Here is a 25,170-nt window from a genome sequence, read left to right on the forward strand (position 1 = left end):
CATCACCAGACTCAGATTTCTGCAGCTCTTGCTCCCCTTGCCACTCCCACATGTTCTTTCTACTTCTCCTTTCCCTGTTTCCTTTGTTCTTCCCCTTTTCTCCCCTGTTTCTCCTGTCCTTGCAGAGCTGCTTTGGCTTCGTGCTGTTAATTCCCATTCTTATAACCCCCATATTCTAAACCTTGGGTAGAGGCAGGAAACTGCAGGGAAAAGGAATGTAGTAGACACTTGGGGATCACCTCCAATCCACGGGCTGTCCCTGTTCTGTCTAGTAAAGAATTCCTCTGATGCTGTACTGGAGTGGACAGTGGAAGCTGGCTTCAACCTTTTCTCAGTCGTTGAGGGGGCTCACTCTCTTGATATTATAGAGTTTAGGTTCTTAGTTTTTAGATCTTAGGTCTACAAATGGACCATACTCAGGCGTCCTTTCTCTCTGATTTGGCCCTTCCGGGAGTTGCCCAGCCTATGCTGCAGGAAGGGGAAGGGGCCAAAGCTGGTGGGGGGGGCGGGGCAGGAAGGGGGGAAACTGTGGTCAGGGAGTCGTTGAGCACAACTTGAGGAGTCAGCTAACCAACAGAGCGTCCAGATCTCAGCCTCTGGTCCCCGAGCCCCTGCCTGAGATGATCCCGGTGGTGGTCTTGCTGTTGGTGCTTCTGATTCAAGAAGTGGGTGAGTTGAAGGCTCGTGGGGAATGGTGAGGGGAAAGGGCATGGGCCTTTGTAGCCCACAGAAAATGGTTTGATTCACAGAGGGGGCATTGACATAAGACTAACTAATGGACATGAGCTTCACGGAGGAATACCTGATGCTGGTGTTTTGGTTCTACCTTGCTCTAGTCTTCTGTTCCATCTCAAATCCTTATCTGTGGTTTCTGAGACAGACAGCCCAATCAGTGTGTTCTTCCTCTCCCTTCCTTTTTCACTCCTATTCTTCCCTCCTCCTGGGTTTCATGAAACTTAAAAGGAACCAACAGTAATTGTGCCCCTCTGTGCTGCCCTGCCTTCTTTGCTTCTCTCTTATGATCTAATAGGAGGTGACTAGCCACTGGTATCTGTGCTGGAGAATTACTGGTGTAGTTAGGGAGGCCCATGGCCTTATACTTGGCATTGAGACAAGGAATTAACAGTAAAAAGTGATTCTTATCTCCTGTAGCTACTGGTTCACATTTCAGCATGGAGATAACCATAGGGTAAGGCTGGGAGACAGAGTCAAGGGCCCATTCCCTCTTGTTGAAGGTTCTTCAGCATATGTGGGAAATAATGTTTAGCAAGATCTCTGAGACTTGCGACTTTCCCAGCTCAGGAACCTTGAAGGGCCTTTGTAATGTCTTAACTATCATTGAAATGTCTATGCTGGGAAATGTTGGGGTAATAGTTGTGGGCAGGGAATTATAGGCAAGTGACCCACCAGCCTCAGCTTTGGTGAGGAAACCAGAAAGCCTAGGTGGATACCTGGATAATGACTTTTTTTTTTTTAACCCTGAGGAGAGTTGAGAATGATGGGAGCAGCATGGAAGAAGCTCAGACCATTACTTTAGTCTGGTTTGTGTCCACAGGTAGTTGTCCAGATATCTGGCCTAACTTTCTGAGGGTCAGTGGAGGCTAGAGCAGCTGGTGAAATGGAAACTTTAGCTATGCTACCTTCCATTGCTTTGTAAACTAACATGTGTAACTGAGCTGCTGAGGACATTACAACATAGAGGATAGAGTATTTCACTAGAAGTCAGGAAGATGGGTTAAAATCCTGAGGATTTGTGAACTTGGACAAGTCACATATTCTCAAACTGCTTCCTCATCTGTAAAGTGGATATAACTTGAGAACCATAGTATTTACCTCACAGGCTGGTTTTGAGGTTCAAACTAAATAGTGTATGTATTTTGAAAACTTTTAAGACACTATGAAATGCCACTTATTGTTATTACAATTACACAATTCTCTGGGTCCTCGCCCCATGTTCCATCCATTCTAATATTGAGAGATTTGGGGAGCCCCAGGGATTAGAAAATCGGGAAATTGTTTTTTGTTCCCAGTTATGATCCCTATTTAGAGGGAAGTGATGGGGCCAAGGCTAGGAGATGAACAATAATAGACCAATTGCACCCTCCCTAGCCCCAATATACATATCCTTCCTGTCCGGCCACATCAGCCACAGGTCATAGGACTTAGTAAGAAACTCTCCTGTGGTTTCTAAGCTGAAGTTGTTGCTGCCTCTCTCTTGCCCTACCCTTCTGAGCTGAGGTTTTGGGTTTCAGCCCAGTGAACACTGATGAATCCCTTGGGGAGAATTATGCTCAGTGATGCCTTAGAATTTTACCATTTGTAAGAAGGAAAAGATCCAGGGGAAAGCCTGGGTATTCAGGATGGAACTTTTTAGTTCTCCCTCTATAAATTATTTATGTTATCAAATTTGACAGAAACGGTTTTAGGCTTATTTTTTCCCCCAGTGGGTAAAGAGAAAATAAATTTAGGAAGTAAAAGGGCTATAAAATACTGATAACAGCCCACAAGCAGGAGGCAGAGAGAGTATGTATTTCAAAGCCATGACTGAGGTTCCTAGACTACCCAACCTGGTAATCAATCAACAGGCATTTATTAAAGACCTGTATGTGCTAAGTACCATACATAAAGTGAAACAGTCTCTGTTCTCAGTAGCTACCTTTTATCAGAGGACACAGGAATTTGCAAGATTTACCAGGCAGGTTTTGAGGGGACGGCCCTAGTATCTGTGGGAGTAAGGGAGGGATGGGAATTGGGAAAAGCTTCATGTAGGTGGCCTTGTTTAAGATGAATCTTGAAGGAAAACCAGAGATTCCAAGAAGTGGAAGTGATGAGTGCATTCTTGGTAATGGGGACAGCCCAGTGCCAGGGTATGGAGGTGGAACATGGACTAGTCGTGCATGAGGAAGAATTAAAAACCCAATTTGGCTGGAACAAAGAGTATGTGAAGGGGAATAATGTGTAAGAAGGCTAGAAACAGGCTGGAGGCAGATTATGAAAGGCTTTAAATGGCAAACAGGAGTTCAGATTTGATCCTGAATATAATTAGGAGCCTCTGGGATGGACTGAGATGGGAAGTGACATGGTCAGTCCATGCTTTAGAAAAGTCTGTTTAGCAGCTGTGTGGATAGATTGGAGTGGGGAGAACTGAAATAGGGAACACGATTAGGAAGCCATTATAACAGGTGAGGTGGTAAGAGCCGAAGTTGTGTTAATAGAAGGGGATGCGAAATATGGTGGTAAACAGAAGATTGGCACTGCCCTGAGTATTTGGAGTGAGAGCGTGAAGAGTCAAAGATGATACCTAAGGATGTGCACGTAGGGGCCTGGAAGGTTAGTCAGTCGTGCCCTGAACAGAAATAGAAAAAAGGAGAAAAAAGGGGTAGTTGGTGGGAAAAGGTAAGTTCAGCTGCAGATAGGTTAAGGTTGAGATGTCTACAGGACATCCAGTTTCAAATGTTTCATAAGCGGTTAGCGATGTGGAATTCCTGAAACTCAGGAAAGAGACCAGAACTGGATAAATGGAAATGCTTTTTTTATTTGGAGTTTAAGTTCAGAATAACAGACAGTTTGGGTTTTTTTTTTTATGGGAATGATTAAGAAGCAGCTTGTGTCAGTGGGTTAGAGCCCAGCCTTTGGCATATCCTAGCATTGTGACCACAGACAAGTTAACTTCTCAGTGATCCAGGAAACTCCCTTAAGACCATATGTTACAGAGGAATTACTGACTTATATTGGTGGGAAAAGTTTCCCACATTTATAAAGTCACAGGTCTGAGCAAAAATAAAATAAAATCCCTGCTGTACCTACCTTAGATGACATATGTAAAAGTGCCTTGAAATGTAATTCTAAGCACTATGTAAATATGTGAAAGCAAAGTAGGTTAACAGTTAATGATAAGTAATAGGACATAATGTAGTATACACAGAATTTTAATGTGTACATTGATAGAATCACAGAATTTGAGAGTTGGGAGGGATCTTAGTGGTCCATCTGGTCCACCTCACCCCCCAAAAACCCCAGTTATGAAATACCCCCCTCCCCCAAGCCTCTGCTGGAAGACTGTCAAGGAGGGGGCATCAGTCACCTTTTGAGAAAGATCATTCCAGTTTTGCACAACTCTGATTGTTAAGTATTTCTTCACATTGAGTCTAAATGAGCCTTTGTGAGTTAGATACATTGTTCCTACCTGTGTCTTCCCTAATACAGCCTACAGGGTAGCTCTTCAAATTCTTGCAGACAGCTGTCATGTTCTCTCGAGTCTTCTCTCAAGGTTAACATGCCCAGTTCCTTCACCAGATGTCATACTCCAGGCTCTTTGTGATTCCCTTCTGAACCCTCTCCGGTGCTCATAACTGAACACAGTACTCCATATGAAGGCAGAGCACAGTGAAAACTATCACAGTCCTTTTTCTGGAAGTTCCTCAATGCAGCACAATATCACATTGACTTTTTTTTATCTTCTCCATCCCACTACTGATTAACATTAAGTTGCATTCCGTTGAAATCCCAAGATCTCAGGTCTCCCCCTATCTTATACTCATGAAGTTGATTTTTTTGTACCCAAATTGCAAGACTTTATATTTATCCCTATTGAATTTCATCTTGTAAAATCCAGCCCAATGCTTGAGCCTATCAAAATCATTTTTGGAAACCAACTCTGGGTGGGCCAGGTTTTAAGTGACCTGCAGATTTGATGGAACCATCTATGCTGTTTATCCACATCATTGGTAAACATTTTAAGCAGCACTGGACCAAGCACGAATCCCTGGGGAGCACCACTGAATACCTCCTGTAATGTGGATATGGAATAATTAATAACCCCATTTTTAGTTCTGCTACCCAACCAGGTGTGACTCCAACTGATCATAGTATCACCTAATCCATATCTCTCATCTTCAGAAGGGTAGTATGAGATACCTTATCAAAAACTTTGCTAAAATCTAGGGGAACAGCATTCCCTCATCTACCTATCTGGAAAATTGAAGTACCCTATCTCCACTATCTCATGCCTCTCAACCATGCTTGTGATTGGTTTTTCCCAACTCTATTTCCTCTTTCTAAGGGATTGGTGGTATACTTTAGTGACATCATTTCTATTTCTCTGTCCCTTGACCTTTACCCAAATATTCTGAGTCACGTTTCCTATCTGGTTCTTGAATTTCCTCATGAGTATATGTAATTAACATTACAATTTTACATCTTTCCTCCCCTGCCCCCATAATCTATTTCTTTAAGGTGTACACATCTATTATAGGATTGAGATTATGTTGATAATAGCTGATGATGATGACTAATGTTAATAGGCTATATATGGCTGGTATCTGACCACACTCACACCTACAGGGGCCTTCCAACCCCATCCTGTAGTTTGACACATTGCTATATATTTAATTTATTAATCCTGAACTCTACAGAAATCTAATGATCATTAGATTTGTTGACTAATTTACTTCCCTTTATTACATTTGAAATATCTCACTACTTAGTTAATTAGTTTGAGCCCCTCACTCCAATTCATTAAATATTATTCAGTGAACTAGAGAAACCCCCTTTCCCTGAATAATTATGCTTATTCATTCATATATTTAAATATATGAAAATAGCTAAATATATAATTTATTGAGGAATGGAATTGATAATAAGCATAAAGACACATAACTGTACACAACTACACATATGGGCATGCATATACACATGTATACCACATACAGTAACATGACCACATGTGACCATGTCGACATGTTACCTACATGTTCTAACACATGTATAGACTATATAATATACTTAAGTAATAAATCCTGTAATTGAAATAATATTTCTATTAATAATATAACAATATACTATATGTATTACATAATATATTTTAATATTTAATTATGTACAGCATATAATATATGCCATATATTATACTAATAATATGTAATGTGTTTTATTAACACATATAATCCATTCTATTTACTATCATAATTACATAATGAATTATATATATATTATGTTGGGGTTTTTTTTGCCTTTTTTAGAGGGCAATTGAGGTTAAGTCACTTGCCCAAGATCACACAGCTAGTTTTTATGTTAAGTGTCTTGAGGTCAGATTTGAACTCAGGTCCTCCTGACTCCAGGGCCAGTGCTCTATTCACTGTGACACCTAGCTGCCCCTCATATATTATGTTAATATCTACACACTCCAGAGAGTCACTTCAAACTCAAAATGTCAAAGTGACTCCTTTTTCTGGAAACTGCTTTACTCAGGGTTTCTCAAGATATGTTTTAAGTATTTTCTTTTAAATCCTCTTTGTAAGATAAAGTTTTAAAGAGCTTCTTCATAAGGAATCTCTTTATAGCTTTCTTCCTGGTTGTATCTTCTTCAACTTCACTCCAGCAATGACAAGAAACGTCTCTCCAGCTGCTGTCTTCATGTTCTCTCCACAGATTATCTAGGAAATCCTTCTAGATAAAAAGTTAAAAACAAAACCACACACGCTATCTTCCTGACTCTACAGGGAAAATCACCCACAAAAGAAATACTGCAAAGATCCTCAGGGATCACAGGTAAACAAACATACCTCTCTGATTCCATATGGAGACAGACTTCACATTCAACTACTTCTCGGCTATCACTTCCACCTTCTTATCTGTCTGTTTTTTCTTGACATTACATTTGCTTCTACATTCTCAAAGAGAAAACAATCTCCACAAGCTCTAGAGGGGGAGCTTTCAAAGCAGGGGTTAGAAAAGATAGATCACTACATGCTCAAAGGAAAGGTCCAGAAAGAGTTATAAGTGAATTTGAGGAGGGTTAGAGATCACTGTCATCAGGGAAGATTAAGAAAGGCTTCCTATGAAAGGTAACATCTAGATTGGACCATGGAGATTCTGACAGGAAGGCAGAGAGGTATAGCATATAATTTTTAAAGTCAGGAGAAGCTTAAAATTATGTGTGAAACCTGTCTCTGACATCTATTTGCTATATGACTAGGGGTAAGTCACTTAATCTTTTACATTTCAGTCTCTTCATCTGTAAAATGGAGATAACTGTAGCTTCTACTTCATAAAGATCAATGTAAGGAGCAAATGAGATAATGTCTGTACAGTGCTTTGTGAACTTTTAAAGTGCTGCATAAATAGCTACTAGTAATGGTCAAAGATGAGAAGGGAGTACACTGGCATCAGGACCAGAATGAAATACACAGGAGAAGGGTGCAATATCAGAGTAAGGGAAGCATTTGAAATGAGGCTAGAAAGGCAGGTTGGAGCCAGGTTATGGAGGTCCTCAGATGCCAGGCTTATATTTCACTGGATGAGCTAAAAGGGCTACTGGAGCTTTTGAAACAGAAAAATAATATGTTTGACTTAAAATATTTCAAAGATGATTTTGGCACATTTATGAAAGATGGACTGGGAAGGGGAAAGCCTAGAGAAAGGGAGACCACTTATGAAGTTACTAAAATAGCAAAGGGGAGAGGCAATAAGAGCTTGGCTTGAATGAGCTTAATAAATGGTATAATTGAGATGGAGGAAATGATTATGGAAGGTAATCTCCCTTCTTTATGTTTTAGTGTTGAAAGAGTCATTTAAAGAACAGTTGTGTGAGGAACATTGATCAAATCAGCTTGAGAAGAAAGATGGCCTCAGATAAAATTCTGATGAAAGAACTTGGGTGGGGGACACAGTTCTAGAGGCTCTTATCACCTCACGTCTTGATTATTACAATAGCCTACTGTGGATCAGCCTGCTTTAGGTGTTTCCCCACTGCAATCCATCTTCCATTCAGCCACTACAGTGATTTTTCCTAAAATACAGGTCTGATCATCTCACCTGCCTCAATAAATTCCAGTGTCTTCCTCTTGCCTCTAGGAGTAAATATAAAATGCTCTGTTTGGCATTCAAAGCCCTTCACAACCTGTCTTTCCAGTCTTTTTACACCTTACTCCCCAACTCATACTCTTTGACATTGATCTCTTGGCTGTCCCAATAACAAGACACTCTATCTCTCAACTCAGAGACATATGCTTTGGGTGGCCCAAATGCCTGGAAAGATCATTTTCCAGGGGTGGCTAGGTGGCGCAGTGAATAGAGCACTGGACCTGGAGTCAGGAGGACCTGAGTTCAAATCCAGCCTCAGACACTTGACACAATTACTAGCCATGTAACTTTGGGCAAGTCACTTAACCCCAATTGCCCTCCAAAAAAAAAAAAAGATCATTTTCCTCAACTCTGACTTAACTCTGACAACCTTAATGGCTTCCTTTAAGTCCTAACTAAAATCTCACTTTCTGTATTAAGCCTCACCTAACCCCTCTTAATTCCAGTGCCTTACCTCTTCTAATTATTTCCTATTTATCCTACATATAGCTCACTCTGTATATATTTGTTTGCTTGTTTCCACCATTAGAGTGTAAACTCTTTTAGGATAAGGACTGTCTTTTGCCTTTTTGTATACTCAGTACTTATCACAGTGAATAGCACATAGTAGGCACTTAATAAATGTTTATTCATTGACTGACCCTTGAGGAAATATGTTACCCACTTCCTGACAGACACAACAGACTCAAGATGCAGGCTGAGACATGTTTTTCACATGAACAATAGTATTTTTAATATATATGTGTATTATAGATTTATTTTTAATGTTCTTATAAAATTTTCAGTTCCAAATTTTTTCCCTCCCACCAACTGAGAAGGCAAGCAATCTCATATCAATTATACAGGTGAAATTATGCAAAACATATTTCCATAGTAGCTATGTTTTTTTTAAAACAAGAGAAAATTATACTTCAATTTGCACTCAAACTTCATCAGTTCTCTCTCTGGAGGTAGGTAGCATTTTTTTTTAAACCATGAGTCTTTTGAAATTGTCTGGCATCATTGCATTCATCAGAGTAACCTAAACTTTTACATTTGATCATCATTACATTGCTATTAATGTACACAGTGACCTCCTGGTTCTTCTCACTTCAGTTTACATCAGTTCATATAAGTCTTGCTATGTATTTCTGAAACTACCCCTTCCCCCCCCCCCCCCCCCCCATTTCTTATGGGACAATAGTACTCCATCACAATCATAGACTACAATTTGTTCAGCCATTCCTTTACTGATGAGCATCCCCTCATTTTCCAATTCTTTGCCACCACAAAAAGAGCTGCTATAAATATTTTTTGTATGTATGGGTCCTTTTCCTTTGATCTTTTTGGAATACAGACTTAGTAGTAGTAGTAGTATTGGATCAAAGGGTATACATAGTTGATAGCCCTTTGGGCCTAGTTCCAAATTATTCTCCAGAATGGTTAGACCAGTTCGCTACTCCACCAACAGTGTATTAGTGGACCTATTTTTCCCTCCTCCCCTCCAGCATTTGTCAAAGCTATAGATAGCATTGATTTCTCCTTTTGAGAAATGTCCTTATATGCCTTGATCATTTATCAATTGAGGAATGACTCTTAATTTTGGAAATTTAGCTCAGTTCTATGTCCAGTGTATATTTGAGAAACTAGGCCTTTATCAAAGAAACTTCCTTTAAAAATGTTTTTATATTCATTGTCAATGGAATTATTTAGCAGAGTGTGATTTTCCTGATTATCTCTTTTAATTAGGCCCACTTTTGCTTTTGCTTTGTCTGAGGCATATTAGTTTCTGTTCCAGACCTTTACTTTAACTCTGTGGTGTCTTTCTGTTTCATGTGTGTTTCTTCTAACCAACATATTGTTGAATTCTGGTTTCTAATTCATTTTGTTAACTGCTTCCATTTTATGGGTGAGTTTATCCCATTCACATTCACAGTTGTGATTTCTGTGTATTTTCCCTCCAACCTATTTTCTTCTTCCTCTTTCTCTCTTTTTATCCTGTCTCACCTCAAAAGTCAATTTTCCTTCTAACCACTTTCTCCCTTAATCTGTCCTCCCTTTTATTGTCCCCCTCCTTTTTCTTATCCCCTTCCCCTCTCATTTCTCTGCTGGGTAAGCTAAAATTGAGGGAATTGAGAGGATTAGGTAGTTAATTGTGAGAATTAAGTAAACCACACTGACTCCATCTTATGACAATTCTGGAACTAGCTCAATTCCCTTTCTGTTCTTTATGGGTCTAGCCTAAATTTGTGAGAAATTTTATTCAATTGTGGGAATTGAGAGAAAACCTTATTGCATTGTTTGAACCCTTCCCCTGTGTTACTGGGAAACCCGACTATCTCTACCTGCTGTTTAGAGACTCTTCACTAAAGACCTAGGTTATTCGGACCAGAAGTCTGGTCAAATCCAAAGATTGACTCAAGGTGTTTTCTCACAATTATACATCTCAAGCAACTGATCAGTTATTATTTCTATGTTTTTTTGTTTATAGACACTTTTCCCCCCCTTAATTCAAGGAATTACACCTCTTTGTTCTCCCCCTCCCAACTTGGAAAGTCCCTAATCTTTCATCCAATTAGAAATCAATTATCTAATGCACCCTCCTTTTAATTAATTGACCTTATTTGATTAATTTTTTTGTTTAACTTACAGAAATCTGTCTTCCTCTGTACTGTGTTTCAGGTCTGGTCCAGTTTTGTTAGGCAGTTGGCCTGTATTGCTTAACAAATTGATATACTCAGAAGATCAAACCTTTGTTTTCTCAATTATGTCACCTTTCACCTGCCACAAGGCTTGTTTTTTTTTTTAATAGCTGTTTTTGTATTTTATTCCTTTGAGTTTATGTCTTGGTCTTACCTGCAATCATATAGTTTTTGATAGTCAAATCTTTGTGTTGTTGTTATTGCTTGCTCGTTTTTTTTCAGGCTGTTTCTTGACTTCGAATTAAGCATGGGCTCTGTTCACCAGGGGCTGGGGAGGTGCTGTGTCAAGCTTCAGGCTTTTTTGTGCTGCTGTTTTCAGAGCTAGTACTGGGGGTTTGGAAGTTGTCGGGTGCTCCCAAAGTGGAGTGATCATGGGAGAGGTGTGGTCACTGCTCCTTATCCTCAGCAACCACAAGTTTTAGTCTTCCTCTTTGCTTTGGAACTGTGAGGGCCCCTGCTCCTTCTTGACCAACCCTAAGCACTGCTCTCTGCCTTGGAAATTGCAGCTTAGGACTGTGCATAAACAGTAGTGTTGCCAGGCAGCACCAGCAAAGGGCTCCTGTAATCTCTTTCTGACCAGTTTTCCAAACCCCTTACCATCTGAGCTGAGTTCTGCTGAAGCTGCTGCTGCCATTACCATCATCGCCACTTGTGTGGGTTCTAGACAGGCCTCCATCCCAGTGTCACAGACTTCTCCTGCCAAAATCTTCAGTTTTCTTAGGCCAGAAAAATCTCTCATCTCCACCTTTTGTTGGCTGTGCCATTCCAAAATTTTACTTGAGGTGTTATTTTAAAGTCGCTTGGGGAGGGGAAATGTTGGAAGAGTTAGCTAACCTAACCTGCAGTCTTGGCTTGCCTCAGACTATTCTAAAGAGAAGACCTGAGAAAGAACTCCCCTTCAGATAATACACTGAGAGGATCTGTTTGAAGACAGAGCCTAGACTGAGGAAATGATGACTTCGGGCCATTGTACTCCATCAACTTCTTTGCATATAATTGTTTTCTGAATCTCAAAGGCTATAGCTGATAAATAAATCAAATAGCTATTTGAGGACTATGGGAAAATTATTGTTGAGCTCATGCCTGACAGAAAGGTGGACTTTTTGAGTTTCATATTGTAAGTTAGAGAAAGTCATAGCTCATGAGGAGGCCTGATTCGAGGAATGAGAAGACAAGAAGAGCAGAATATTGAAGGAGCAGATGACCTGATAAAGACAGAAGTAGGAAAAAGCAAGAATAGGAAAAGTCATAATATCTACACAATAGATGGTAAAAGGATAATGATAACATATACTCAATAGAAAGCAAAAGCAGTGTAGCAGAATGAAGAGGGGAGGAAACTGTCATGTGTGGCTCAAAGGAAGGCAGAAGAGACATCTCTAGCCTCTTTTCCTCCCACCCTTCTCCAAGGGAGACTTCCATTTCTGTCAGGAGGAAAAGCAGGAAGTTAGGGCCAGAGGCTAGCACTCTGCTCTTTTCAGAGAAAGGGGGTACCAGACTAGAAGTATATCTGTCTGCTCCCTTAAGTATTATTTGTCTATGGATGCGATCAAGTTTAAGCTAACTTTGGATCGCTTTTTCATTTTGTGGGAAAGGAGAGAGCCCAAGCTCTGTATTCAAGGCTTGACTTCTTCCTTATCCAATACCAGTTCCACAATAAACAATGAACAAATGACAAACCCATTTACCCAAATCTTAGCAGAATAGAAATAAGGGAAGGTATACATAGGAAAATACATACCAGACAACACAAAGTGGGAAAGCTTTCCCATTGGGACCTACTCAGCTCAACAAAAAAAGAGGGTCCTAGGTCTTGCTTAAGGAAAATCTCCCCAAAGTCTCTGGAATAGCAGATAGGAAAGAGGGAACGATGAGAACTTTCGACTCTTCTCATGTCTTTCCACAGTCTTTTCCTTCAGCAATCTAAAGTGGAGTTGGCTTCTTCTACCTTCTCTCTCTAAACTGGAAGCCAGGAGCACCTGAAATGACTCAATACTAGAAAGATGACTTAAGCCTGACGAGTCCCTTGGTGGGTCCCAAGAAGGGAATATCTCCCTTGAAAAGTGCTGACAGTGGCCTCAGTGAGGACTCTTGCTTGGAGAGTTTGAAAGGGGCTCTTCCTGAGAACTGAAGTTTTGCCTGTAGACAGCTCTGCCCTGTCCCTCTTATAGGGAAGTGCTTCCATCTCTGCCAGTAAGGAGAAAACCTCATTCTAATGACAGGGATTAGAGCAGAAGTTATCAAAATATGATAGTTCAGGAATCTGGGTCCCACACATGGAGGTGTGTCCATATATGGGGGAAATGGGCATCTACCTAAAAAACTTAATTACATGAGTAGGAAAGTCCATGTGCCCAAGGGCAACCTGTAATTCTGGACACTGGGATTTAATGTCGAGGGTCACCATGAGTCACTTCTTGACCAAAGCTATTTCTTTTCTACACTCAAGTTGCTGAAGCAGCAAAAAGCACTTTTAGCAAACAGCCATCCTTGGCAGGGTGCAAAGAAAGCATTAAGCTCTTCCAGTAACAATAGAGAATTGCCACACATCTCTTAGATTTGGAGTTCTGTGGAGTTTCTTATTCTCAAACTATAGATAATGATAAACACATGCAGCCCCTCCCCCCTAGCCAGCTCTTCAAATAGCATGGTATCATGTTTTATGCAATTAGACCTCATTAAAATCATGCCTCTTCTCATAACAATGCAGATGCAAAGCCTGTTTTTCCCCCTCTGTTTTTCCTGCTCAAGAGAGAAAGAGCAGTAAAGGACAACACATGCAAACCCTTGAGAGATTTCTACTCTGTTGGGTTGTAAATGATGCTAGTGGACAATTTTGCCTTCCTCCAATCAAATAGCTCCCAGTAAAGCAAATAACTCTACTTTTCTGATTAGCATGGCTTCTGGATCCTGTCAGCTTTGCTTGGTTCCTACATTCTGTCTTCTGCAAGCAGCTCCTCTCATTGCCACCTATGCCATCCATCCCAGAGTCTTCTTAGAGTTAAGCTCTTTCCTTTCGTCTTTCTTTAACCAGTCATATCCTACTGCTTTTGATCTTCTTCTCTTCTTGTCTCCTAATGCCCCAAATAAACGTCTCCTCGGAAGCAGAGACTGTTTCTAAGTTACAGCATGAATCTCAAAACATCCAATCTTTCCGTCAGCCATCCATATATACTCTTCTTGGAATCCACAAACAGTTATTTGATTTATATTTTATCAGCTACATTAGTCAAGACTCTGAAAACAAATGCGCTAGTTAGCTGATGGACCACAGTGCCCAGTGGCCATTGTTTCCTCAGTCAGTCCTCTTCAAACAGGTCCTTTCAGTACATTTTTATTGAAGAGGGGTACAGACACATATCTGGGGGCCATGGCCAATGTACAAATTTGCTTTGTTTGACTCTGCATATTTTTTACAAGGATTTTATTTTTCTTTTTTTCTCACTGGGAAGGAGGGAGGTAGGAGGGAATGAAAATAGATTTCTGTTTAGAAAAAAATTTCAAAATCACTTTCATCTCAAACTGATTTCCTGCACAAATGTTATCTGTTCCTTTCAGCAACCAAAATGTCCACATATGAAAGGGGAAATACCTTACAGATACAAGTATAAGACTGGAGTCAAAATCTCCTCAGCCCACTTAGCTCTGTTATATTTCAGTCAGTCAGTAAACATTTATTAAGGGCCTACTACATGCCAGGCACTGTGCTAAGTACTGGGGATGCCAAAAAAGAGTCAAAAGACAGTTCCTGCCCTCAAGAAGCTCATGATCTAAGCAGGTCAGAGCACATCTTGATTGTTGAGGTATGAACAAGGTCTAGACACATCCCTAGATATGATAGGAAGCGTTCAAATTGGTTCATGGGCTTGGTTATGTTCTGGAGTGCGGGCAGAGATACAAAACCAGGAGCTACTTCAGAATTCAAGGTATTTGGGTGAGCCACTAGCAAGGAGAAGATGTTTTAGCCAAACCTGTGGGAAAGAATCATTTGGGGGCAGGAGAGCATCTTGGCCTCAGCCTCCTCCCCTCAACTCCCAACTCCTTGGTTGGAGGAAGACTTTGGGAACTTGGAGGACTGAAGGATTTGAACTTTTTCATTGGCATCCTAGGAATGTCCTTCAAATAGCTGATGGCGGTGTTTACTTCAGGAAATAGGGGCATGCTGGAAGAGCTGATGAAAGCAGATTCAAGGCTCTACAAAGAGTCCAGCAAAAAATTTATGCCACACCTAAAAGGAATGTCTTGATTACTCCATCAAAAGGACTTCTGGGACCTACATCATTACCTTGCTACATCTTGCTCTCTAGCTTGAGCCCACTTTCTCTTGAACTTTGCATGTACTGGTGGGAGGGTGTGTCACAGATTTTGGGGGAGAGTGTTTTGTACCAGCTTTCGTCCAGTGACAAATGCATATTTTTTTTTACAGAAATAATTTTTTTAAGTTAATTTATTTTTTAACATTCACTTCCATAAGTGTTAAATTTTCTCCCCCTCCCTCTCCTTCCTCCTCCCTTCTCCCACGCCCAAGATAGGATACAATCTGATATAGACTCTACATATACTTTCCTATTAAACTTATTTTCAGATTAGTTATGTTGTATAGAAGAATTAGAACCAGTGGGAGGAACCGTGAGATAGAAAAAAACAAAACAAAAAAAGAAAATAGTTTGCTTCGCTCTACATGAATGCATATTTCTAAAAGCTAATTGAGTCTATCTGACTGATATCAACTGACAATCGTAAGAGGAGGCACATTGATGAGGGCAATAGAAAGACACCCCCCATCCCATAAGGCTACCCTTGTTGTGGGGCCCTGAGGAAACAAGTATGGGACAAGCCTTACTGAGGGGAACCCAGCCTTTCAGTGTGAATGGAAGTTTGGGATGCAAGCCCCAGAACATATGCTCATATGCTACAGGTAGAATATACTACAATGGGATAAACATTGAGCCCTTCCCATTTGTAGAGACCTTCCTCTTCCTTCTCAGGGATTTGTCAGAAATACTCTCTCCTCTCTAGATTCTCACCTAAATCTTCATTTTCCACCAGCTAAATGGCTTTAAATGGACCCAATGGAACAACTTACTTGACACACCTAATTGAATGTGTTTTGACCCAAGAAATGTACCAGGTCTCAGTGGGTTGGCATCATTGTGACCCTACTCTTATAGAAGAAATATTAGGGAAACAGAGTCAATAACATTTGATAATTGATCATATATGAGAGATGATGTCCATAGATTTAGAGATGGAAAAACCTTAGAGTACACCTAGAAGGGAGAAAAAAGAGTTAAGGATGACTCAAGTTTTGTGTCAGATTGACTGGAAGGAAAAACGATGTCATTAACAGAAATAGGGAAGTAGGAAGGAAGGGCAAATTTGGGGGAAGAAGGCAATGAGTTCAGTTTTGGACACATTGAGTTTGAAGTGCTAGAAGAACATTCATATAGAGATGTCCAGCATTATCTTAGAAAAGTAAAATTACAGCCACATCCAGAGAAAGAACCATTGAGTCAGAATGTAGAATGAAGCAGACTATTTTTTTGTTTTGTTTTATTTTTTTTTCTTTCTCATGGTTTCCCCCCTTCATTATAATTCTTCTATGCAACATAACTAATGTGAAAATGTGTTTTATAGGAATGTATATGTAGAGCCCATGTCAGATTGCAAGCCATTTGGGGGAGGAAAGGGGAGGGAGGGGGAGAAACTTTAAAACTTATGGAAATGAATGTTGAAAACTAAAAATAAATAATTTAATAAAAAAGTAAAATTAGAATTCAAGAGAGAAACTGGGGATAGATATGTAGTTTGAAAGCAGCAACTTAAGCAGGTGTTCTCAAAATGAAGAACCAATTCAAATTCTGTCTTTTCAACCTCTTCACATACTGGCTTCCTTACAACACTCAAGTGGCTTTAAAGATACACAATTACTTTCAAAACATAACTCAGAGTTATACAGAAGATAGTCTTCACACTTAAATTTTACACATTGCAAACAAGTGTACACATACCAACATACATGGCTTGTTGTTAAAAGTCATTGAGAATAAAAAAGGTTGAGCATTTAATGTTTTAAAATCAAAAGAGTTCTGCCATAGAACAATACAACAAATATTTATTATAATAACTAGAAAATTGTTTTAATCAGATGTATGTACATTTAGATATGGGAGTCATCTACATAGCAGGTATAAAAGAAGTCAGGGCTTTTGGGGCAGCTAGGTGGCACAGTGAGTAAAGCGCTGGCCCTGGAATCAGGAGGACCCAAGTTCGGTTCCAGCCTCAGCACTTAACACCCCCCCCCCCCCCCCCCCCCCCCCCACAACAACAAAAAAAAAACATACCAAAATCACTAAACCCCAATTGCCCTCCAAAAAAAAAAAGCAAAAAAAAAAAAAGAAGTCAAGGCTCATACCCTAAAGAGTTCAGTCAGAAAGAAAAGACATACACACACACATTTTTAGCTGCCATTTTTTGTGGTAACAAAAATATAAATCCAACTAGAAACAAAAGGGGGTGCCCATCACATCAACTGGGGACAGTTAAACAAAGGGTAGTCCATGAATATAATGGAAGACATAAATATAAGGAATTCAGAGAAATATGGGAAGACAAGTATGAACTGATGCAGAGTGAAGTAAGAAAACCAAAAGAACAATATACACAATGACAAAGATATTGAACTCTAATTTTTTAATTAGAGTTCACTAATCTCGAGATGGAGAGCAGAGGGAAGACCTCTCTCCTCTGAGGGTATAGGATATTGCACATCCTGTCTGTTAAACTAAATCACGTATTTAGACCTGGAAGATGCCCCAGAAATCATCTAGTAGACCTCCTTATTTTGCAGAGGAGGAAACTGAAACCCAGAGTGGTTAATTTGCCAAAGATCACAGAAGTTTTAAATGTCAGAGCTAGTATTTGAATTTAGGTCCAAAGTTATCACTCTTTCTGTTTGATTGGTCTTGCTTAATTTCTTTTGTTGCTGTTGTTACAAGGGAAGGCTCAATGGGGTGATCATTATATCAGGAAATAATTGTAGAAAAGACATAAATATCTTCAAGAAAATGTTTATACAATAAACTCATGGGAATGAATGAGAGTACCAAAGGAGAAGGGCAACTAGGTGGCACATAAAGTACTGGGTCTGAAGTCAGGGAGACTTGAGTTTGAATCTAGCCTCAGATACTCAGTAAGTGTGTGATCCTAGGTAAAGTTACTTAATAAAAAATAAATGAAGGTATTTGTTTTTGGTTTTCAACATTCACTTCCATAAGTTTTAAATTTTCTTTGCTTCCCTCCGTCCTCCCTCCCCAAGACAGTGTGCAATCCAATATGGGCTCTACATATTCATTCTTATTAAGCATATTTTCACATTAGTCATGTTGTATAGAAGAATTAGAATGTATGAGAGGAACTATGAGAAAGAAAACAAAACAAAACAAAAAATAGAGCAAATAGTATGCTTTGATCTGCATTCAGATTCCATATTTTTTCCTCTGGATGTGGATGGCATTTTCCATCATGAATCCTTTGGAATTGTTTTAGGCCCTTGCATTTCTGAGAAAGGCTAAGTCTATCAAAATCAGTCATCAAAGACTATGTCTGTTACTGTGTACAATGTTCTCCTGGTTCTGCTCACTTCGCTCAGCATCAGTTCATATAAGTCTTTCCAAGTTTTTCTGAAGTCTGCCTGCTCATCATTTCTTATAGCATAATAATATTCCATTATATTAATATACCACAACTTGTTCAGCCATTCCCCAATTGATGGGCATCCTCTCAATTTCTAGTTCTTGGCCATGTCAAAAAGAGATGCTGTAAATATTTTTTTGTACACGTGGGTTCTTTCCCCATTTTTATGATCTCTTTGAGATACAGCTGGTCAAGTCACTTAACTCTGTTTGCCTCGGTTGGTAAAATGAACTGGAGAAGGAAATTGGAAACCACTACAGTATCTTTGCCAAGAAAACCCCATGGACAGTATTGGTGTTCTATGGTCCACACAATGTTGGGAAGAATCAGAAGCAACTGAACAAAAACAACACCAAAAGAGAAACAAAAAGGTAATAGTAATGATAATACTAATGAGTATTTATATAACCTATTAAGCATCAGGCATAAAATAGCCCAGAACAGAGCCTGAGGAAACATCCACACTTGGGTATTCGAGGAGGAAGATGCATTACAGAAGGAGTAATAGACCGAAGAAGCAGTCTTTCACAAAGCCAAGAAGTGCAGAAGACTCTGTACTCTGCCATGTCGAAGACTCACTCTCTTCCCTACTCCCCAACCCATCTTGAAGACTTGGAGAAACTGATAGTGAAGCATGTGCAGTTAGAGAAGGAGAAAACCTCCCTTTTCTTCTCTTCCCTCTGTTCCTCCCCTCAAGACCCCCACTACCGTCCCTCTGACCCCTGAAGCTGACTTTTGGACTTTCCCTTTTCAGCGGCTCTGTCTGAGCCCCAGCTCTGTTACATTCTGGATGCTGTGCTGTTCACCTATGGCATCGTCCTCACTCTTCTCTACTGCCGCCTCAAGGTACTGGGGGCCACAGAAATGTGTAGGAGTGCTGGTACATGGAGGGATCCTGTATGGGAAAAGGGGAAGGGAAATCAGTTTTGCCTATGAGGGGTTAGGTGGCTATGTGGAGGAGGGCATTGTTTTTCTACACTGATGACTTTCTTTTCCCACCTTCCCTCAGATCCAGGTGCGAAAGGCAGCTGCTAGATTTGAGGTATGGACCAACTCCATAATCCTCCACCCCTCAGTACCCTGGAGCTGTTATTGGCTTTGCTAACTCTTAGCTCCAGTGAAGCTGGAAGCCTCAGAGTTTGAAGACTCAAGGGGAGGATGCTTAAGATCCTGATAGAAAAAAGTATCCATAAGTACTGGGACCAAAATATCACTAGCTCCTGACATTCTCAAGACCAGCGATCAGATGTGGTAAATGAGCATGAGGTGGAAGTGGTTGTACTTGTTTGAGGATGTCCTTGTGGGTCTCAGTGAGCATGGGTTTGTGTACTTAAGCACTAAGCATTTGCTGAGCAAACCCACACCCATCAACCCAAGGGTGGATTTGCTGAAGCTCTGATCTTTGAACACTTCCCAATCACAAAGTAAGGTTGTGTACGCTAAAGCCTTAAGTATTTTTTTCAGTTATGGCTGACTCTTCATGACTCCACTTGGGGTTTTCTTGGTGGGATACTAGAGTGGTTTGCCATTTCCTTCTCTAGCTCATTCTTCAGATGAGTCTTCCTGGCTCCAGGTCCAGCACTTTATCTACTGTGCCACCTAGCTGCCCCCTGTCCTGGTTATCACCTTAGTAAAAGGAACTGGGAGCTCCCTGTGAGCTGGAGAATCCTCCATACCAAGATCTTAAATTTACCCATGAGCCATAAAGGGATGGGGATGGGTACTGAGGAGATTCCTAGGATCCTGGATACCTTATACTCTATATCCTTTCTTTTCACAGAAATCTGAGGAAGTCTATACAGTAAGTAACACTTAGTGGTCCTTGCCATTATTGTTAACCATAGGAATGGGTTAAAGGGCTCAGCTCCTTTAAGAAATTGAGGATCTTGAAAATGATCACAAAAGAGTAAAAGTTGGGAAAGGGCGTGGTTAAGGGTGCCTGATTGGAGGGCCATTGGGAGGGCTATGGTCATTATGGAGGCAGAGGGATTGGGCAATGGGAAGTTCACCTTGGGTTGGAATGATGATCTTGGTCCCCTAATGAACCTCTAACTCACTGTCCTAGGGACTGAGTACCCGGACCCAGGAGACTTATGAGACACTGAAATATGAAAAACAGCCACAGTAGAAGAACTAAGGAGAGTGCCCCCCATGGTCACAACAGTCTCTTAGTCCTAGTTCCCTCTACCACCTGAGTGCCCTTCTTTGCCCCCAACCTCTGTGCATTAAAATCAACACATGAAGTGTCCCTATCGTCCTCATTGATATGGTGGAACCTCCCTTCTCTGATAATCAGCTCGCTATGCCCCTTTATTAACAAATAATCCCATCTGCCCATTTTACTATCCCTGCCCTTCATTAATATGCAAAGATGTTATTGACCCACATTACTATTCACATACTGACGCTTTACCGTCCCATGTTATTAAAGGGTCTCTTGCACCTTGCCCTACATCATCCCCATCCCTGCCCCACCTTTCTCCTGTTGATTGTGGGGTTTTGAAGGGTGGGGCTCATCCCTCAATAAAGCTGCTACTGGCTGGAGTTTTCTGTTCTGCCGGACATTGAATACTGACCTTGACCAGGATCTACAGAGTCTATCATCGAACCATAAATCTGATTGGAGAGTAAGATTTTGGAGTTGGGTAGTATGATATTAGGTTATTTAGGGGACATAAATACCATCCTGAGTCAGTCCCATGATCCACACGTCACCCACAGTATTCTGTCTCTGTCAGTGGACTGGGCAATGAGTTTCGGAAAGCCTTGGTTATTTCCCCTGGCAACCACATTCAGTGTTTAGGGATCTATTAGAGGAAGCAGGGTGTAGTGAAGAGAGTATAGGACTTAGAGGCAGGAAACCTGGGTTCTGTTCCTGTCTGACCCTAACTGGTTGTGTGTCCCTGGACAAGTAGGTTAACATCTCCATACCTCAGTTTCCTCTTCTGTAAAATGGGTATAAAAATTCATTGCTATCTCACCAGTTTGTTGCAAGGAAAACGAGTTCAAATTCAGTCTGATACTAGCTGTGCAACCTTGTACAAGTCACTTAACTTTTGTTTGCCTCAGTTTCCTTAACTACAAAATGGGGATAATAATAGCACCTGCCTCTTAAGGTTGTTGTGAAGATCAAATGAGATATTATTTGTAAAGCAATTTGTATAGTGCTTGGCACATAGTAGGTGTCATATAAATAATGTATATAAAATACATGTTATATGTGTATGTATGTGTATGTATATATACATACACAATACTATCTATCATCTATCCATACATACATGTATATATGTATGTATAGATATATAAAACTTGCCCAGGGTCAGACAGCTGGTATCTGAGGCTAGATTTGAACTCAGTTCTTCTGAACTCCAGGCCCAGTATTCTAACCACAGTCCCACCTTGAGCTCCTTGAGACCTTCATGCCTCAATACTGTATGTCAAATACACACTCCTACTTAGGCCTTCAATGAACTCCCATTCTGTACCATGAGGTATTTATGGTAAGTATCTTAATTTCGTAAATAAGGAACCCAAAGTATGAAGCAACCGACTTTTCTTGACAAAGAGGTCAAGTGATTTCCCCTAAAGTCACACAGTTTCTAATAGATTCAGAACGAGAATACAGGACACCAACCCAGGCACCCCGATTCCTATTTTTTTTTCCATTATCTTCCCCTTCTCCTGATAAGATATGGGCAAAAGAGTGAACTTATCTGGTGAAGGGTCATGAAAGCCACATAGAGAAGGTTGAGTCTTATTATCTGGGAGATAGTAAGATTTCTGAGCAGGGGAGGCAAGGTTATTAGATAAAAATGGAGGCTAATAGAAATATTTGTTTTAAAGGTAAATTGGGGTTGTTTCTAGAAAAAAAAAGCCTCATTCTCTCCTGCCTCACATCTCAGAATTTAAAATCTCATCAACTCTGTGTTAAGCCCCAGGATAGCTTCCATCAATGGCCCTAGGATAGTAATTGGGTAGAATTTGACCTTCCCTAGGAAAGGGGCCTGGTTAGTAGGCAGTGGTGAATCTGAATGGAGGGGTTAAAGAATTGGGTGAAGATGAATGAATGGGTAGGGAGGAAGCATGAAGAGGAAATATCAGGGTATTTTTTTGTAGGGAGGGATTCTGGAGGTTGTGTAAGTTCTGGGACCTTTGGGAACCATTACTTTGACATTTATTCAGAGGTAATTTGTGTGTCTCCCCCTACCCCAATTCTAGAGAGCTCCTCAAATACATACTCTTACCTAGGCCCCCAAGTGAGCTCCTTTCTCTCACCATGAGGGATTTCTTGAGTTTGGACTCCTTAATTCTGTCTTCCCATTTTTTTCTTTTATCCCTTAATACACCTCATTAGGTTAGGTACCCTGCTACATCCTCCCAACTCAGATCATTAGTTGAATGGAAAAAACAACCCTTTACCCCAAACACCAAACCCTAATTCTCCATTTCTCTTTGAAAGTATTCCTACGTGCTTTGTCCCTTTGACCCTCTTTCCTCCCCCATTGCATACCCCCCTTCCCATTTGAGATCTCAGAAATGCATCAGACACACGGCATGGCTCATGCAGCATTTATTGTAGAAAATAGGGGATTTTCAGGGAGTGGGAAGGAAAGGTCAGTTTAAAGACTGATCTGAAAGGGGTTTGGAGAGGGTGGGCTAAAGGTATATAATCTGTATGTTCGAAGGCAAGTTGGGGATAGGAAAAATCCTATTGGCTGGCAGCCTTCTTGCCCGACTCCACAAGAGAGCTGAAAAAGGTCATCATGTCTGTGAAAGCCTTCTTGGCCAGTGGGATCACTTGCTCTTGTGACTTCTCAAAATAAGCCCTAAGAAGAGATGAAGACAAAAGTCAATATGGATGGGGGATAGGAACTGGCTAGGGGGAAAAGGTTCAGTGAGGGAGGAATGTATGAATGTGTCAGGGCAGACTGACCCAGACCACTAAACTCTAGTCTGTCTTTGGCTAGGGGAAGAGGAGACAGAGGGAACCTTTTCAGAAGTCTTGGGTTCTTATTGCTACTGCTTTTCCCTATGGCCAAAAGGTACCTGATGGCAATAGGAGTTTACTAATACTCCGCCCCTCCCCCCCAAGGTTTGCAGATCCCTCGACCTCAGACCCACAATCCCCACTCCCAGGTCTTCCATCCCTACCCGCTCCCCAATGCCCATTTCCCTTTCCCATGCTTACTGGACTTGGGACTGCACCTCTGGGACTGTAGCCTTCTCTACTAGGTCCTTCCTAAAATCATCCAGCCTCTGGAAGTACTGAGAGAATAGGCTTGCCGCTGCTGCCTCTTCTGCCTCTCTCCTAACCAGGGCTCCTGGATAGACACACATATCAAGCTCAGTATCAACCCAGGTGTCTGGCTCAAAGTCTTCCTCCCCATAAATTTAGCCAAAACCCAGGCATCTGGTTCCTTGCTTCTTTAAAGAACCAGATTTCTGGTTTAGGAGGAATAAGGGAAGGATCCAGGGAACCTTTCTCCTTGGACCCTTTAACTGACTAAGTCTGTACAGGAGAACAGATCACTGGTCTGCCCCTTCGGAACCCTTTTGCCTTTGTCCCTAACATATACCTTCCAGTTGGCAGATGGTCAGGATCAGCATAGTCACAGTGAGCAGCTTCATGGTGATGGCAAGTCAGTGATGAACTGTCTAGGGATAAAAGGGTTGGGAAGGAAATTGAATGGGAATAGGCAGCTATAGCCCCTGGGCCACCCCTCTTGGGTCTCTTTCCAAAACTCTCTCCAGCCTTCCAGCCCATTTCATTCCCTTACCTTCCCAGGATCATAGCCCAAATGCCCCCACAGACACTACCCTCCAGATTTCACCCTACCTTGTCTAGGTCAGTTCGCTGGCTGTGTGAATCTGCCTAGGGAGATAAAGGGTTATATATCTATCTATTTCCCTCCCCCCATCAGGTGACCAAGTTTGTGGCAAGACCCAATAGGTCAGGGATCATGGTTAGGGTAAACAGAACACACTAATAGGAGAGGTGAGGAGGGACAAACAGGGGCTCAAAGTGATGGTAAAGAGAGACTGATTTGGATCTATCCTCAAGGGAGTTAGGGATCCTGTCAAAGAGACACAGAGGACCAAAATCAACCAATCAATCAATACCAATTTATTAAGTACTTACATTAGCCATATTACATGGGCACTGTGCTAAGGGCTGAGGAAAGAAAGAAGGGAAGGAAGAAGGAAGGAAAGAAAAAAAGAAACAGTCCCTGTTCTCAAGGAACTCACATTCTAATGGAGGAGATTGTGTGTATGTGTGTGTGTGTCTGTGTGTGGCATTAGCAGATGCTAGGAACAAGAAAGACCTCATAGAGGAAATGAACTGAGTCTTATAAAAAGCCAGGGATTCTAAGAGTCTGATGCTGGGAAGGAGAGAATTCCAGGCATAGGGAATAACAGTCAGCGCAAAGGTATCACAGAGTATTTAGAGCACAGTAAAATATAAGAAGATTGGAAAGGTAGGAAGGATCCCAAATTCCTGAATCCTCCTCTGGAAAGCCTTTTGTATGTTCCAACAAGTCTCTGGGTCTCAGTTTTGTCATCTCTTGTCCAGGGAACCTTTTCTCCCTCTCCTCTAAAATGTAATTTGGGGGAAATTCTTAAAGACAGTGGGGTGGGGGTTAAGGAGGAGATCTATAGATTGAGGTACATAAATGAGGACTGGAGGATGGGGGTATCTGAGCTTTGAGGTCAGAGGGTAGAGAGTGTTGTTTTTGTCTTTTCCCCAGGTTAATATGTAATGGAATTTGGGAGGCCAGAATGTGTGTCCTTCTAGGGGTTGGATAATCAGTGACTTGCACAGCCCCCAACCAAAATAATTAGTGTTGCCATATTCGCCCCCACCAAGTGAATGATTCTGAAGGGAGAGACTGGGAGAAAGATTACTGAGTGCTATAAAGGTTAAAGATCT

General features: G+C 41.1%; 2 protein-coding genes across 2 annotated transcripts; one reads left to right on the plus strand and one right to left on the minus strand.

The window, feature by feature from the left end:
- The first annotated feature begins 398 nt into the window (after positions 1 to 398).
- FCER1G (Fc epsilon receptor Ig) lies at positions 399 to 20,783 on the plus strand. Its single transcript, XM_069096553.1, has 5 exons — positions 399 to 669; positions 18,994 to 19,085; positions 19,249 to 19,281; positions 20,020 to 20,040; positions 20,305 to 20,783. Exons 1-5 carry the CDS (start codon positions 621 to 623, stop codon positions 20,365 to 20,367), a joined length of 258 nt encoding a protein of 85 aa, XP_068952654.1. The 5' UTR covers positions 399 to 620; the 3' UTR covers positions 20,368 to 20,783.
- Positions 20,784 to 22,835: 2,052 nt separating this feature from the next.
- On the minus strand, positions 22,836 to 23,899 carry APOA2 (apolipoprotein A2). The gene is made up of 3 exons (XM_069096549.1): positions 23,819 to 23,899; positions 23,431 to 23,563; positions 22,836 to 23,068 (listed from the first exon to the last, which is right to left on the minus strand). Exons 1-3 carry the CDS (start codon positions 23,868 to 23,870, stop codon positions 22,951 to 22,953), a joined length of 303 nt encoding a protein of 100 aa, XP_068952650.1. The 5' UTR covers positions 23,871 to 23,899; the 3' UTR covers positions 22,836 to 22,950.
- Positions 23,900 to 25,170: the final 1,271 nt, after the last annotated feature.

Source organism: Petaurus breviceps, unplaced genomic scaffold (genome assembly GCF_028583685.1).
Source record: "Petaurus breviceps papuanus isolate PSGF00001 unplaced genomic scaffold, PetGlider_PUasm1.0 235342, whole genome shotgun sequence".
Classification (NCBI taxonomy): domain Eukaryota; kingdom Metazoa; phylum Chordata; class Mammalia; order Diprotodontia; family Petauridae; genus Petaurus; species Petaurus breviceps.